The sequence below is a fragment of the Oreochromis niloticus genome, unplaced genomic scaffold (assembly GCF_001858045.2).
Source record: "Oreochromis niloticus isolate F11D_XX unplaced genomic scaffold, O_niloticus_UMD_NMBU tig00006606_pilon_6612427-7070595, whole genome shotgun sequence".
Taxonomy (NCBI): domain Eukaryota; kingdom Metazoa; phylum Chordata; class Actinopteri; order Cichliformes; family Cichlidae; genus Oreochromis; species Oreochromis niloticus.
Window position 1 is genome coordinate 94,138 of NW_020328083.1, and position 18,001 is coordinate 112,138.

General features: G+C 38.2%; 1 protein-coding gene and 1 long non-coding RNA gene across 2 annotated transcripts in view; both read right to left on the reverse strand.

Moving 5' to 3' along the window:
• Positions 1 to 429: 429 nt before the first annotated feature.
• Positions 430 to 1,542, reverse strand: LOC112845295 (uncharacterized). The gene is made up of 2 exons (XR_003218100.1): positions 1,434 to 1,542; positions 430 to 920 (listed from the first exon to the last, which is right to left on the reverse strand). It is a non-coding gene; the product is annotated as an uncharacterized LOC112845295 (long non-coding RNA).
• Positions 1,543 to 3,025: 1,483 nt separating this feature from the next.
• LOC112845291 (uncharacterized) overlaps positions 3,026 to 18,001 on the reverse strand; it is a 273,648-nt gene continuing 258,672 nt past the window's right edge. Inside the window, exons 8-13 of the mRNA XM_025904736.1 lie at positions 4,245 to 4,295; positions 4,075 to 4,137; positions 3,917 to 3,976; positions 3,498 to 3,560; positions 3,216 to 3,278; positions 3,026 to 3,104 (exon numbers count right to left, since the gene is read on the reverse strand). Of these exons, the coding sequence (XP_025760521.1) occupies positions 3,097 to 3,104; positions 3,216 to 3,278; positions 3,498 to 3,560; positions 3,917 to 3,976; positions 4,075 to 4,137; positions 4,245 to 4,295 (308 nt within the window). The 3' untranslated portion in view covers positions 3,026 to 3,096. The remainder of the gene's footprint in view (positions 3,105 to 3,215; positions 3,279 to 3,497; positions 3,561 to 3,916; positions 3,977 to 4,074; positions 4,138 to 4,244; positions 4,296 to 18,001) is intronic.

Consider the following 18,001-nt stretch of genomic DNA (forward strand, 5'->3'; position numbering starts at 1 on the left):
TAATGTGAGGTTTTCTTTTCCTTCAAGATAACTCCTTAGCTGCAAGCCTGGCGTGATAGCACGAATTACAGCATCAGTGATTTCTGATTCTGGGTAGCCTCTATTGATCCCGCTTTCAATTTGTCTGGCCAGACTGGAAAATGTCAGCCTGTCTTTTTGCCCCGGCTCTCCTATTTGGCCTGATATCTTAAAATCTTTGCGCAACATGGAACTGTTTGGTGCTGTTGGAACAATGTTTCTCACTGGGGTGCGAGGACTTAAGGCAGGATTCATGCTATTCCTCATCAAGTCATGCATTTCACCCTCTTTTTGTTCTAAGAGCAGTCTTAATGTCTCTATCTCTTCCTGGCTACTTTCTTGGTCCTGAACAGCTGGGTCCACTGTTTCATTCACACTTTGTTTTTTTATCCATTTGTATGTCACTTATAATGTCCTGGACATTAAGAAGTTCTGACATACCTTCGTCCTCTCGGGTAGCCAGCTCTGTTCGTTCAAGGTGCTTAACTAAATGTGAGACTAGCTGACTGCGCGTTTTATTAATCACAAACTCTTTTCCTGGTCCGGAGATTTGAAGTACATCACATAATTTAATCAGCTGCTCTAAGGTCAGTTGATACAGTGTTCCTTTAATCTCCAGCTCTAGCTTTTCTAATTCAGACTCCATGTTGTCAGAGGAGTTAGCACAAGCAGTCAGCTGAGAAATGATCAGACTTAGTTGGCTTTTACTGCCCCCTAGTGGTCACTTTTTCACTTCAGGATACAGACACCAACGTAGGTCTAGCAATGCCTCTGCTGCTTCGCTATGCTCCTTTCTGATACCTGGGTCGTCTCGGGGGGGATGATCAACGAGAGGATTTCTCTTACAGGTCAGGGATGGTCCTCAAATCAATCATCCCAGCGGTGCCTCCAAATGTTGTGCCCTTAAACAGGGGAAATAGTGAGGAGAGGTGAAAGAACGGCACAGACACGCAGCTCTCACTCTCACTCGTCTGTATTGAGTTTCAGAAGCAATACAACCAAAACAATATTCTTATGGATGCACTCAATCTCAGGACAACTGTATCCAAACTAAGTCACTATTGTTCGTTGCATTAGCTGATGAGAATACTTTAGATAACACGAACTGTAGCATTAGACAAAAACATCTTTTTAACTCGCACATGTTAGCTGACACAGTCACTAACTTTCCACAGCAATGAAATAATACTTTAAGTACTACATGTCTTTCAGTAGTTAACTTATACAGGTAGTAACAGAAAAATCTTCACACAATATGGCGGAGTAATAGCGAAAACTAGCATAGACAGCAACAGCGTTTAACTTGAACTTCTCAGCAAAATAGTCCGCAATTCACATCTTTCGCTACAATGAACAATGATAACAACATAATCAACAGTAACACACATTTATACAGTTCTGTGCATGGCAGTTACCTTAAACAGGGGAAATAGTGAGGAGAGGTGAAAGAACGGCACAGACACGCAGCTCTCACTCTCACTCGTCTGTATTGAGTGAAGGAGGCGCGCGAACCCACCTACTGGAGCCCTGAGGCATTACCAATGGATCGACGCACAATCAACCCAGACAGAACTTTCACTACTTATCTCCCTCTATATTCCCACTGCATATTCTATTCGAAAACAGTCAAAGCAACAAATAAAACATTAATAAAGACATGACATGAAATGTAAGGAACAGAGATGTACAACTCCAAAACTAATCAAATTTATGAATTTATGATCCACCACATGAGCAGGACCCTGACCTGTGCCCTCCTCCTGACAGGATCCCACCTTACTGTGACTAAAGAATGAGACTCTGCAGGGTCAAAGAGATGTTTTGTTTCTGTATTGTTCTCTGTTGAACCTGTCTGGAGTTTTAGCTCTGATATTTGTGTCACATTAATAAATTCTTGTGTGAACAGTTAATGCTCAAAAGTGAGTGTTATGGAAAATTATAATACTGCTACTTCTCTGAGTCATGCTGATTTACCACATGTACAAGTTCTCTTTTTCTTTGACTGCATCCTGTGACAGCAGCACACAGAGAGCTTCTCTCTGTAAATGTTCTGCTTCACAGTCCTCTGTGTCAGATACATGCAGACTGCTGTCATGCTCTGTACTGTTAGTGACCGCTTTGCAAATCATACTCACATCTGTTTATTTCAGGTTTCCATGACAACGCTGATGCAAACTGTTTACGTGTTTGTGTTGTTAGTTTGTGGATAATCTCATACAGAAAAAAATCAAACATAAACATTAAAAGTTAAACTTTAAAAAGATTTTACTTTTTCCCTTCTAATAGATGAATAAAAAGATCAGAGACAAAATAGATACATAAAACACATGTATTCATATTGTAGCGGGCCAGGGCTGTTCGGGGATTTGTTATGGACATTTATGTTCTGTTTTACAGTTATGTTTTGTTGTCATGTTGCCATGGTGACAGGTGACGCCCTCTCGCTGCGACGAGGTGGCCTTCCGGGGTCAGAGGGCGCCCTGTGTGGTGTTGTTGCTGTGTTTTGCCGCGCTGAGCAGTGGGCTAGCGGCAGTGTTCGGCCTAAGGCTAATAAATGGGTGTGCTCCCTGGCTAGCTCGCGGGAAGCAAGAGCAAACGAAACCTCTGTCTCCTCCTTGTCTGAGCTCGCCACAATATATTCAAATGTATGTGCTGCCTGTCATATATTTCTTATTTATATAATGTATGAGATCTTTAGACAAACACAGTTAAAGTATTTGTTGGTCCCATATCAGTATTTACTTGTGAAACACTGCAAACACTGACTTTAAGTTGTGCTGTCAGATACTAAAGATCACATATTTCACACTTTGTTCTCACTGCTGTTGGAACATGTTAGATACATTCAAGGTTTATTACAAAATCTTTATGAAATATAACTGAATATAAAGAGCACCAATATTAAATAGGAATACACCTCCATTTGTTTCATGCTATAAGAGAGTAATATGTCTATATGATATTATGATTTAATATTGTAACTGTACATAAAGCTGAGCATGTCTGATATTTGGGGAGCAGAGGAGCAAGAGTGGCTTCATAAAAAGCTTCTTCTTGGCTTTGCTGCTACAGCTCTCCTCACTGACCTGTAAGACAAGCACAAAAAGACAAAGTGATTTCCAACATGTAAAGATATTATGAGCTGAAGACATTTAATAATGTGAAGAATAAATCAGCCTGCATGGCAGCAGAATTACTGAGAGAGCTTCCTGATGTGACTTCAGAATAAACTGCTGCATCAGCTGCAGGACTTGATTTTCCTGTGAATGAAGAGAAGATCATTGAAAACAATAATATCATTAACCAGGAGGATACTGGATGTCTCCACTAATGCAAAGATAGTTGAGTATCATAGATTTTAATCAGCTGATGAATTGTTAATACATAAGTATAAATATTAAAATAAACCGATTGACATTTTAAGAGCAGATAAACATGTTGAACAATATTCAGTGGAGATGATGGCAGACTTTGCTCACCTTTGTTTTTCTTGGCTTTTCCTTTTTTGGGCTGTTTGACCTCAGCATACATCAGACTGTCCTCTAAAAGAGACGTCAGAGCTCAGGACACATTTGTTCAGCACAGATATGATGACAAGAACATTACTACAGAGTAAAAACATGAGAGAAACTATTTAGTTTGGGGACATATAGATGGACAATACCATACTGTACAATAACAATATCATTCTGTATATGAAGCAGACAAACTTACACTAAACTCTGAACGGCCCTCGATGTGTATAAGATTCAACTCTGCTGATGTGTAGTGGTCGTATGTAGTAGCTAAGCTTGGTAAGTGAATAACTAAACTCCATGTTGACCTATAATTACCTGCAATATAATGATGTGATGACACATTCAAGTACAAACACTGAATGAGACTGTTGTGACTGTACCTGCAGCTCCCGTCTTCACCTCAGAGTAAACAGCACTCTGCTCTGGTTTATGATGCTTCCCTGTTAAGATGATCAGATACATGAAAATAATTAATACATTTTAAATATTGTAAAAACTTACCAGGCTTTTTTCTACACTGAGTGTTGTGTGTACTCACTCTTCTTTCCAAAGTTTTGAAGTGTAATCAGAGAGTATGTGACGTCTCGGGGTTCATCTGCACCTGAAATGTAAAATTGTTTGTAAACACATCACATGCAGTTAGTCTCCTCAAATCAAAAGCTTCTTGCATCTCTAGCTGCTCTGAGCTTTTCTAAATATAAACTGTACCAGTTCCAGTGTCTTCCTCTTGTGTGATGGATTCATAGAGGTTAGCATCACCTTCATGAAAAGAAACCAGAGTCAGAGTTTCATTTTAATGTCATCAGTCAAAGAAACAGTTTCATTAGTTGTGTTTAAGTCAAATCCAGGACTATCAGATATTTTCAGAGCAGGAACCCATCATGGTGTTACTGTTTGTGTTGTTCTGATATGAAACAATAACATTTGTGGATTCTTTCAGTCGAGTTAAAGAAACAATCAGGTTGTAAAATCCTGTTTGTTTCTGATCTTTTGTGCATGTAGTCAGTTGGTTATTTGGATGTTTGTCCAACTGGATTTTGATAAATGTTCTTTGAAAAACTGCTGAACACAAACTGAACCTAAGAAATGTTCCTGTTAATGGAGACTGAATGAAAAGTCAATATTAATAATGATAATAAAGATCGGTTTAAGTGCTGACCAGGATGAACAAAGTCGTACACATGAGTTTCATTCTGGTTGACTCCATGATTTGTGGAGGAGCCCGGACTGTGACTCTCAGACTGGATCGACCTGAAACATGAAATAAACACAATAAACTCAAAGTAACTGATGTCTGTGAAGGTTCTCATTCATCCAGGTCATCGTAGTCAAAGGAGTTTGCAAAGAAAAGCGTCTGGACTTCTTCAAGCAACTTAAAGAAGTCCAGACGCTTTTCTTTGCAAACTCCTTTGACCAAAGTAACTGATGTTTGTTTAAAATAATAATAAAAAGTATTTTACCAACCTGGTGAAGCAGGAATCTGTGAAAGAGACAAATGTTATTACACATGTTTGTGATGTAAATTGTTCCATAAGAGTTCACATATATGTGTAAATAATTAAAGTGTGTGTAGTAAATAAACTCTCTAATACAGCATGAAAAGAAGAGGCTCTTACACTTGGACTGTCTGCAGCGATACAACAAGAGCAGGAGAATAATAATGAGAGAGACTCCACAAACCAGTCCAACCATCAACCACACAGGAGATGAAGAGCTGTCAGCTCCTGATACAGTTACTGTAACAACAAACAATGAAGCTTAATTACATTTTATATTTCATAACATCATTTTTAAAAAATTCTCTTGAAAAAGATCCAGTTCATATATTTCCCTCGACTAGAAATCACTTTGAATCAACTCCTGCTGTGTTTAAATGACTTGACTCCCCACAATGAACACAAAATGTTGACTTCAGTAAATCTGCTTTATAAACTTTTACTATATAAATGTGTCAAACATGTGAAATCTTAATATAAAGAAACAAAAACTGATGTTTACATTGAGATTTTCTGTTTCCTGTCAGAAACTGTCAGCATGACTCTGCTCTGTGGTTTGATGTTGTGACTCCTGTTCTACACTACTTGCAGTGTTACTTGTAGAATTGCTGCAGAACTAATTGTGAATTTATTTTGATTTGGAGATTTGCTGAAAATGATTGTTTCACATTCATAATCCCACCTAGTCTCCCCTCCTTGGATCACATTCCTGACACTGATTCTCTAGACTCCATATTTTACGTGACTATTCATGTTCAAGCATTTCCAATAAGAACATTATTACAATCCCAAAGAGGTTATCATGAGATATAATGCTGTTTGGCCTTCATAGTAATCCTCAATCATCAATCTATTCATCATTGTTGCTGAATACAAACTCACCACTTGTGTTAATCTGAACTTCTTGGCTGTCCTCTGTGTAGTAAACTGGATCTCCTCTCCCTCCTCTGCAGTGGTACAGACCTCCTTGTGAGACACTAATAACTCTGTTTGCTTCATTTCCTCTCATGAGCTGAGCTTTAGAAGAGACTGAATCACGTCTGAACCAGTCAAACTTCCAGCCAGCAGAGCCCTCCACAGAGCAGCTCAGTGTCACACTGCCCCCTGCTGGTATGACTGAACTTTGTGCTGTCAGTGTGGCTCTGGGTTTACTTGCTGTTGAAGAAACAAAATAAGAAAACATTCAAACATAATAAAGAATAAACTTGCAACAGTACTGATCACACTTTAAACACTGATTAATTTATCTACAAACACAAACAGTAATTCATAATCCTGTATGCAGTGATGGGAGTAGAGAACTGGTTCCCAGTTTAAGTCCTGGGAATCATTAGTCTCTGCCTGCTTATCGATCCCACTTATCGGTTCTTGAACTCTCGCTTTCAGTTTGCAGTAACAGTTTTCCTGTTAAGACAGATGTAAACATGAAAACATTAAATGTCAGCATGAATCATGGTCCAACTCACATGAAACTGTCAGTCTGAAGGCATCACTCCATCCTGTTAAGAGATAGTCACTGCTACCCTGACATCTGTAGTCTCCACTGTGGGACACTGAAACTCTGCTGATCCTGTATTCACTGGATGTTGGAGGGCTGTTTGTGTTGGGTGCTGTCCATTCATATTTCCACACCTTTCCTTCACCTTCCTGAATCTCACATCTGAGAGTGATTGTCTCACCAGTGAATATCTGAGACCAGCTGTGCTGCAGTTTCACAGCAGCCAAAACTGTTCAACAAACAAATAAACATAAATTTTTAAAAACCAATCAACAGTAAACAAAAATACATTTAAAAAATATAGTTATAAAGTGTTACTTTAATAAAATTTTGAATTTGTTTTATTTCACAACAAAATTTCACCCTCACCTTGTTTCTGAATTGTAACTGGAGCACTGTCCTCTGTGGAGAAAACTGGATCTCCTCTCCCTCCTCTGCAGTAATAGATGCCTCCTTCTGAAATACTGATAGTGTGCTCTGATGTTCCAGCTCCTATTTTCTGAGCTCCAGAAAACTGTGAATCACGTCTGAACCAGTCAAACTTCCAGCCAGCAGAGCCCTCCACAGAGCAGCTCAGTGTCACACTGCCCCCTGCTGGTATGACTGAACTGTGTGCTGTCAGTGTGGCTCTGGGTTTACTTGCTGTTGAGTTTACAGGAAAAAGTTGATCAGATTGTCAGTTGCTTCAGGAAGAACTTTGTGATAGAAATGATCACACTTTACACATTCACTCAGTCATTTAGCTTCTAGCACCAAACACAAAATATTTACCTGCATGTGACACATTAGACTGTCTTCATGCACAACTACACTACAGATTCTCTCTGATTTATTCTTCATCTATTCAAAGACAAATGTTGGACATACAAATTACTTTTAGATGTTTTGTGTCCTCTCTACAGTTTCCTTTAATACTCTAAAGTGACACTACACTGAATGGTGTCTGTTATTCCTGTGGGAATTCAAGGGAGTTGCATCATATTTACACCGAGCCTATTCACCCACATCAGTGTTCATTAATGTCAATCTTTATCTTTGTGATTTGCCTACAACATTAAAATAAGATGAATGAAATGAGGCCATGTTGGAGGATTTGCTTTAGCTTATATGAGGTGCAAAGCTGAATAAAGGTGAATAAAGGTGCAGCATGATGCTCATGAGCTGCAAATTCTGCTGGGTTTCCCAGAATGCAACACTGGTCTACTTTTATAAAGAGATGTTTAATTCATGCAGGGAAACACAAAGCCTTAATGCAAGAAACATGATGAAAATCTAAACATGAATGATAAAAGCTTTTCTTTAGTAAAAACATTTGTCAGCAGAGTTTTTAAAAACAAATCTGCATCCACAGTAAAGTTAAACGGCTTCTTTCTTTGGCTCCACCAAACTTCATAAACTGTGTCTTGGTATTTGTATCCTCACTGAAAGACAGACTGAAGAACTGCTGGTATCACTGCTGTGTTTGTCCTCTCTGCTCTCACTGTGGCTCTGTGACACAGGTGATCTGTCTTACTTGAAAACTACACTACAGATGCACCTGATTTATTATTTATTCATTAAAACTGTCATCTCCTTTCATTCCCCTTTAAATGAGTTATTTCAGAGTCACAGAGCACTCAGCTGTTTGTCTGTTTGCACAGTGAGTTTCTTGGAGGGTCTGAATTGTTTCTTGATGTCGCGATTAAGCATACATAGAAATGAAAACAGAAAACTTCAGTTTGAATTGTAGAGCAGCTTACATGAAACGTTCAGTCTGAAGGCATCACTCCATCCTGTTAAGAGATAGTCACTGCTACCCCGACATCTGTAGTCTCCACTGTGGGACACTGAAACTGTGCTGATCCTGTATTCACTGGATGTTGGAGGGCTGTTTGTGTTGGGTGCTGTCCATTCATATTTCCACACCTTTCCTTCACCTCCCTGAATCTCACATCTAAGAGTGATATTCTCACCAGTGAATATCTGAGACCAGCTGTACTGCAGTTTCACAGCAGCCAAAACTGTTCAACAAACAAATAAACACAAATATGAGACCAGCTGTGCTGCGGCATCACTGTTGGAAACTTTCCACAGTAAAATTTCTCAGTTAGGACACAAAGGGAATGAACATGTTGATCATCCCTGTAGCTGAATCTCCTCCTGCTGGCTGATTGAAAATGGAAAAGAAAAATATTTTCTATAAAAAGGCCGATTAACAAGAGTCAGACGTTTGCAGCTTGAAATCCTAACAGAACAAAAACAGATGCAGAAATCTGAAATGAATGTTTTATGTTCACCTTTCTGTTCAGATCAATAACTTTAAAACAGCTGAACTCATTTCAAGCATTTATCCACTGATTCAAATATATAAAAGAGGATGAAGTGGTTTCCAGTAACAAGGAAAGGTGAGCAAACACTGCATTAATGAAAACATTCACTATTGTTTCCATATTTATTTTCAGAATGGAGCTCAAGGTGATGATCATTTATATGAAAAAGTCATTTATGGCCCACCTGTCAGGTCATTTATGGGGGATAATAAAAGTAACATAATTTTATACCAAATCACAATCATGCAGTGGTGAAGGCTGGGAGCCTGATACCCAGAACGGAGATGTCGGAGTGGGAAACTGGATGTTTTCACCTGACTGACTCTAAATCCACTGACAGGAAAGGCCAAGCCCTGACCTGGTGCCCCTCCCCTGAAACATAGCTGTGTTTATCACCTTATGATGACATTGTTCAGGTGGAGGGATGCGGTAAATAAATATGAATTATTTTCAGAAAGAAAGTTAAAGTAAAACTTTCATTACCTTGGCTAAGATTGGTGATTTATACATGTGAATTTCACACATTATTTGCACCATTATTGTATCAATGAAATGTTTAAAGAACTCATTGCTTCACAGGTTGTGACCATGTCTTAGCTTATCAGGAGCTTTGCCATGTCTGAGTGTCTGTGTGCAGTCAGTGAAACCTGTGACCAGTTTTCTACCAGGACTGAGTCACTAACACCAGTACAGAGGTCTGATCACCCAGTAACTGCAAAATATACAGAAAACACACGTGCTGCTCACATCTGTAGTACATACCTGAAAATAGCAAACCACACACCTGTCAGTCATTATTATTATTATTATTATTATTATTATTATTATTATTACTATTATTATTTTTATCATCATTATTATTATTATTATTATCATTATTATTATTATTATTATTTTTATCATTATTATTATTATTATTATTATTATTTTTATCATCATTATTATTATTATTATTATCATTATTATTATTATTATTATTTTTATCATTATTATTATTATTATTATTATTATTTTTATTATTATTATTTTTATCATTATTATTATTATTATTATCATTATTATTATTATTATTATTGTTATTATTATTCGGCCGTCACAGATAGAAATGTCTGCATTCAGGATATGAAAGTCTTTACACACCTGGCTGTATTCAGAGCGCTTTACTAATCCCTGGTTGGGCCCGTTAATAATTATGTGATCATCATGGGCCCCGGGGCCTCTTTGTGGTCCTTCTGTGAGTTTTGTCCTTTTCTGCTGATACAGTTTGCTGGACCCCTCCTGCTCTGTCGGCTCAGGTTGACTGACAGTGTGGGTCATAACATCTGACACTTAACTCTTCATGGTCGTCTTCAGGTGTGGTCATGCTACCTTAATCCCTCTTTTTGCAAAGTGGGCAACAAATCTGAATAACTTTAAGAAAACTGGTACTAACCCACAACAGTAGATTGCCGGTACCCCCATAAATAGTGCTTGTGCCTCGTCATGAGGAATAAATATTGTAATAATTAATATCCTGTTTGCTTGTTGGCTCTATAATTAAAAGCAGATCCCCAGAAACCTCCTGATTGTTGGGCCAGCTGCTCCTCCAGGGGATGGGAGGTGTTTGGACGCTGCATTAATGCATCACCCGTTTCTTTGGTCCTGCCTCAGCTTGTAATGTGTGTCTGGCTGATCAGTGTTGGCTGATTAACCACAGTAATGTTTGTTTTTAACATATTTTCTCAGATATTTTTCTTTTTTATAGAATCTCATATATATTTATTGTATCCCTCTGCCTGAACAATGTCATTATTAGGTGATTAATCCAGCTGTTTCTCATTGGTCAGCTACAGCTCATGCCATCAGTTTCTCACAGGATTGTTTTTTTTTATTATTTACATTAAAACGTGTTTATGAATCACTGAACCATACATTAAATTTCTAACTGATTAGCTACTAGATGTTATTGTTATTATTGTTATTATTATCATTATTATTATTATTATTATTATTATTATTATAAATTCGACAGCTTTTGAAATTTTGACAAAACTACAACAGTTTTATTAGCCCTTATTAGATTCTTGGCAGGTCCATAAATTACTTTCAGATTAAATGTTTAAACTCACCAGTTTCCTGAATGATGACTGGATCACTTTGTGCTATGAGTGAGTTTGTGTCTGTTCTCCATCCTCTGCATTGGTATTTTCCTCCTTTAGAGATCCTGATCACTTTATCTGATCCAACAGCTTCTGTGGACTTCACTGCAGATGAGGTTTCTCTGACCCACTCATATTTTAAGTCAGCAGAGTGTTTCACATCACAGGTCAGTGTCACACTGCCCCCTGCTGGTATGGTTGTGCTGTCTGCTGTTACGGTGACGTTCACTCCATGTCCTGTAATAAAGAAATACAAAAACAAAAACAAAACAAAAAAACATTTGATGTAAATTAAAGTGAAAAAATATCACAACACAACTAAAAGTTAGTAGAGTTACATATTAGAGAGCTTCTAATTTCAAGTTTTACCATAAAAACATCAATTGTGAGAATATTTGATGAATCTAAAGAGGATATAAGTCTGGAGTGTGTCGTGATCCTGGTTCTGACTTTGTGTTTCTGAGTTTTTTGAGGTTGAATTCTTTGTTTGTTCATGTTTGCAGTTTTTTTTTAAAGATCTCTATTTATTTTTGAGCATTTTTAGAGCCTTTAGTTCTTCTTATAATTTAGTCTAAGAGTTTCATTTGTTCCATCAGTGTTTCCTGTCTCATCCTCCTGTGTCAGTTCCCATTTGTTAACTTTATTACTGTGTCTGTTTCCCTGTTTAGTTATTAATCTACACTTCCTGTTTTATTGTGGTAATTTTAATTTAACATTTTATTTAGGTAGTCATTTGTTTCTTGTGTCTTATGTTGAGTTTTACTTCCCTCTCGCTGGTGTTTTAACATATTCAGGACTATTCATGGTGCCATAGATTCGCCTCATCCTAAGAGCATCATTCTGACTTGTGGTAGTTTAAGTTGTTCTGTTCCTCCAAACATCCTCCTTTAATTTTATTTCACCACAGATCTTCTCCATCGTTATGAATCTGTTGTATTCAGAGTAACTTTGTTGAAATTCTTCCTCCAAACCTTTAGCTGAAATATTATCACACAGTTCTACAGTGAAAATGTTTTTGATGGCATATCAAAGAAAAACACTAACACTCGTCTGAAGACAGGTTTATAATCTCACTCAATATTTAAAACAAACAAACAGATTACAGATGAAGCTGAAACACAAATCACAAATAAAGCAGAACACTAGATGCTACAGTGTGTGTGTGTGTGTGTGTGTGTGTGTGTGTGTGTAGGTGTGTAATTCCTCATCTTTCATCACATTACAGGATGAAGAAGTTTGATGTTTTCTTTTCTGCACAGTTCAGATCAATAACTTTAATCAGCTGTATTAGGTTCAATGATTTATCCACTAATTAAATACAAAACGAACAAAATTTTCTGAGACAATTTAAAGGTCACAAACGCTGCATTAAGAGATTTCACATATTTAAAAATAATTATTCGTTGTAGAGAAAAGATGAGGTCACATCATTCACTTTTTACATTACCAGTTTTTTAGAGTGAGTTTTCTCAAACTTTGAAGAACCCAAGCTGGTTTAATCCAGATTAAAATGTTAAACTCACCAGTTTTATTAATGATGACTGAGTCACTTTCTACTGTGATTGAATTTGTCCCATTTATACGTCCTGTGCAGGTGTAGATGCCGGCGTCAGAGGTCACCAGTTCTCTCTTTGATTCACCAGCTACTGTGGTCTTCTCAGAGTTAAAACGGGGTTCTCTGAACCAGTCATATTCAAAGACAGCAGAGTGTTTTACATCACAGGTCAGTGTCACACTGCCCCCTGCTGGTATGGTTAATCTGTCTGCTGTCAGAGTGGCCTTCACTCCATGTTCTGTAATTTAGAAAAAGATCAAAAGTATAAAATTGATGCTCTGAATGTTTGATGCAAATTTTAAATAATGTGAGTCATCTTTTGGAGTTGGAGTTGCAGCCACACAATTCAACACACTGAACATCTACACAGACTTTTGGAGTGACGTGTTAAACAGCTTCCAATCAAAACACCAAATGAGGGATGAAGGTAACAAACTCTATGCTGAGCTCAGAGCAGCATTTGGTTACCATGTTTGATATTGGATTTTCCTTTAATGTGTCATCAGTGTTTTATAACTCCAAGAGGTAATCAAAAAAAAAAAATCCCACTATATAATCCAGCATACATGCCAACAACATAACTCAGTGAGATAATCTGCACTACACACACTGTTGATATTTTCAGGTCAGATAAACATGCATGAAAAGAAAATCAACATGTATGAAGCCACAGCTCTTCAGTATATATACAGTTTGTATCGTGGGTGTGTGTTTGAGTGCTCACACACATAACATGGTTATATTAACATTTTAACCAATAATCTCAATGAAATGTTTGGTTTATGATACAAAATATAACACAGAGGACGTCATTTAGAGCAACACGGGAGAAGCTAAATACTAGTTAAGATCAACACATATGATATAAATGGAAGAAAAAACATTTCTCACCTTCAGTGTTTCCATGGATGACTGTACTGAGCACTAAAATAATGAATGAAACATCATCAGACATTATACAACTGACAAAATCAATACAATAAATATATAAAATGAGGTTGTTTTTTAAAGGTAAATCTTCAGATTGCACAGTTATTACTCATCACCTAATTTATGTGTTTCAATCAGCTGTCAAACAGGCTGGAAACATGAAGGAATCTTTAAAAAAAACATTAAAACTCAAACAATGTTTAAAAAGTGTGAACAGTAAATGTAATGTATGCAACAGTTTAAACAGTCACTAGTCTGCTGTGTTGAAGCTGTCAGGTAAACAGGTTAAAGCAGTGATACACTGTAATTGTCACCAGTGAGAAACATTTTCCTTCATCGCTGCCATTCAAACAGTAAAGGTGTGTATTGTACTCACAGAATAACCCCAGCAAACAGAGCAAAGAGTGCCCCATCCTCACGTCCAGCCCTGCACGCTGATCTGCATCTAATCTCAAAGTGTTCGACTTTGCATTGATAATAAATGCAGAACAAAGAGAAGCTGCACTTAATGTAGATAAGACCAGAGTTTATATTCAGCTCCTCCTTCTATCACCTCTCTGTGCTTCCTTCCTTTTACACCAACCTCAAACAGCTCCTGTAGCTTTGACCACAGCAGTTGTGTGACGTGTTCACATTTCCTGTCCACTGCAAACATTTAAGCTTCTTCCTGTTTTGTGTTCTTTCTCTGTGATATACAAAGGTGCTCTGTTGCTTAGTGACACACGTTGCAGGTCATAGTTTTGTCTTTGTTGTTGTGTCCTGTGGATCCTGCTGGAGTTTTCTTCTTCTGCAGACTGAGAGTCATCTTCTCAGCCAGCATTTTGATATATTCATGGTGTCATAGATTCGCCTCATCTTCAGAGCACCGTTCTGACTTGTGGTTGTATAAGTTGTTCTGTACCTCCAGACATCCTTTTTTATTCTTATTTGACCACAGATCTTCTCCATCGTTATGAATCTGTTGTAATCCTTATATTGTTTATTGGAGGAACTTTGTTGAAATTCATCCTCCACACTCTGAGCTCAAATACCATCAGGCAGTTCTACAGTCACAGTGTTTCTTTAAGCTCAGCACAGATCTGTGAATGTTCTCATGATGTGCTGAAATTCTACTTTTAAGTTTGGTTGTGACCCCAAACACAGGAAGTGACTCACTGTGTAGTTCTTCTAAAGACGTGTGTGACTCACAAACTGAAGTAAAATGAGAACATTTGAATTCAAAGTAAAGTTTATGATTTGATGGCATATCAAAGAAAAACACTAAAACCATCTGAAGACAGCTTGATAATCTCACTCAATATTTAACAACAATACGAAAAACAAAGAGATTGCAAATAAAGATGAAACACTGTGATAACAACATGTGTTTAGAAAACTCAATGCAACGTAGTGTGTGTGTGTGTGTGTGTGTCTACGTCTGCTATTTATAAAGATTTGGACCTATGAAACACGCTGCTAGTTAAAGGTCTATCAGCAGATTATATCTGGTCTTGAAAAAACAGGTAAATGATGAAATGGACGACAGGTAGTGTGATTTCCTCTCTTTCTGATCTTCCTCACCTTTATTTATTCACACTGATTTGTTCTAAACACACTGCAAATGCATCACAATCTCAGTCTCACATTTCACAGTCCAGTCAGAATCATACGGAATATAAACAAAATCCATGCAACCTTATCTAAAGTTATTTGTGCACAAATTAATTAAATATTACACTGTCACCCACCGCTATTGACTTAGCCTGATATATTTCCGTACCTTGTCTGTGGAGTCAGCGCATACACGGCGCAACAATTTTGCAATAATAAATGTCTGGAGGCGCACATCCAACTCACCAAGGACTGGGTACGAGATTCGGCTATTTCTAAGCCTCCATGTTGTGAATACGCCGTCATACAAACAAAGGTAAGTCAGCTTGAGTACTGCCAGTACCCTCCAAACATTCAGATTAGTGCAAGCATAACTTCATTCATGAGGAGGAAATTCCAGTGAGACCGTGTTTAGGCCCTGTTAAGCTGGGCGTACACTGTGCGATTTTTGGCACATTTTGGGCCGATTTTTGAGTCGTGCGACCGTTTTGGCGATTGGCGATCACAACCAGCTCCCGATCATCAATCGCTTGGTCGAAATCCTCGCGACCGTCGTGAGGGTGTCACCGCAGCTTCTCACACTGTGCACGCGCAAACACAAATGTCAGCAAAAAAGACGGCGCAGCACGGCAGTGCAGCGTGTGATCTGGACACAAGCGATGGAGGCACAACTTGTAGAACTTTGGAAAGCTCACCCGAGCCTTTTCGATGTGGCCTCACAAAATTATCACGACCACAACAACCGTGAAAATAGTTGGATCTACATTGCTGCTCAATCACAGCTGCCTGATCAATGTTTTTCATTAGCAATTTAGCAAAGTTGATGGTGGTGGTGTGTCTGTGTGAGTGAAAGACAGAGAGAGAGAGAGAGCGACAGAATTTCTATTATAACCTTCATTTTATGGACGCACAGTGTGAGCACTCAGGTCGCATCAGAGCATCGGGCCGTATAGTGTGAGACCCTGCATCGTGACCTACGAACTTCTAACCCCTGCAAGTCAATCGTACAGTTTGAGCAGGAGCTGAATCGCGTGACTGAAAAAAATTGCACAGTGTCTGCCCAGCATTACATGGATAACATAGTGAGTTCAGTGCACTGATGTGACATTGTCCTGAAGGATTTAGTTATTATCTATGGTTAAAGAAATTGCACTAATTAATTCACATTTATTATATCCATCCATTCACTTCTGCTTATCCTTTTTAGGGTCGCGGGGGGCACTGGAGGCTATCGCAGCTGTCATAGGGCGAGAGGCCGGGTACACCCTGGACAGGTTGCCAGTCTGTCGCAGAGCCAACATACAGGGACAGACAACCATTAGCACTGACATTCACTCGCGCATTCACACCTATGGGCAATTTGGATTATCCAATTAACCTATCCCCACAAGCTGCATGTCTTTGGACTGTGGGAAGAAGCCGGAGTACCCGGAGAGAACACACACAAACACGGGGAGAACATGCAAACTCCACACAGAAAGACTCCGGCCTGATAGTGGAATTGAACTCAGGACCTTCCTGACAGTGCTAACCACCATGCCACCGTGCTGCCCATATTTATTCATATTTATTATAAATAATCCTAATTATACATCTTGCTTCCGTGTTTAAAAATACATTCTATTTTGGTTTTATACATTGATTAATGACCTGCAGAATCTCCTTATCATATTAAGTGATTCATAAAAGTAGAACTTTATGCTTTCTTCATCTTGAAAGTGATTACATCCTTGCATTGCATACTTTAGGTTCATTTTTTTGCTGGCAGATTAAAAAAAAAAACAGATTTAGAATATAACACGCAGTAGGGGTGGGCAATATAAACGATATAAATTTGGCCAACGATAGAGATTTTGACTATACCGCTCTATCGCGATAGCGCATGTTGATGATGTCATCAAGCTGCGCCTGTTTTGGTCGAAAGCATTATCATCTGCAAATTATGATAAGATAAAGATAAGATAAGATGGCCTTTATTAGTCCCACAGGTGGGAAATTTGTTTTGTTACAGCAAAAGTGCAAAGTTATGTAGCAGAAATTAGAAAACACTGGAATGCAATAAAATACAATAAAATAAAATAAAATACTATATACAATAGAATAAAATAGAATAGAATAATATATACAATAGAATAAAATAGAAATACAAATACTATATACAACTGAGTAGGAAAATACAAAAACACAACTTCGTCAGAAGAAGAATTGCACGTATAGCAGTCTTATTGCACATGTGTGGGTTTGTGTGTTTGATATGCTGGGCGACAGTCATAGCAAAGAGATTAAGCACTTTTGAAATATGGGGAAAACCAAAAACTGCGCATCCTCAACTTCCGTAACATTGATTCATTAATGTTGAATTCTCTTGCAGATGCTCTATGTTGCAGTATATTAATAACTAACCTTGTATTGTGGATGGATTATCTCAGTTGTTCTCCTGACTGAAGTTTGGCCCATGCATAGCATCCTGCTATGCGATTGCATTTGTCCCTAACCATCAGAATTCCTCACGTTAACTTTTATCGAGTGGAAAATAAGTTAGCGTTCATCCTCCAGCTTCACTATGCTAATGTTATGCTAACTGTTACGGCCCTGGGCCTTGGAGGGAGTGAGACTGCCTTTTTGTGTTCATGCAAATCCTAGGCTGTGTCCCAATTCAGGGTATGCACGCTTGAAGTACGCACACTACGCATACTACAAGTACGGGAAGTGCGGAAGTGAGAGGCTTGTGAAATGGGACGGTCTAGCCTTCGTCGCGCTGTTCAGGTTGCCTAGCAACCATGATACTAACCGCGAGAAATGTTTCATACAGCTTTGTGTGACAGAAATGAAGGAGAAAGAATGTTTTGTTGGTCATTCATTTTTGTCATGACATCACTTTGATTAGTTGAGACCACAGGACTGTAAAACATGATAGTTGGGCTTCATTTCTGTACTGAACAGTCATTT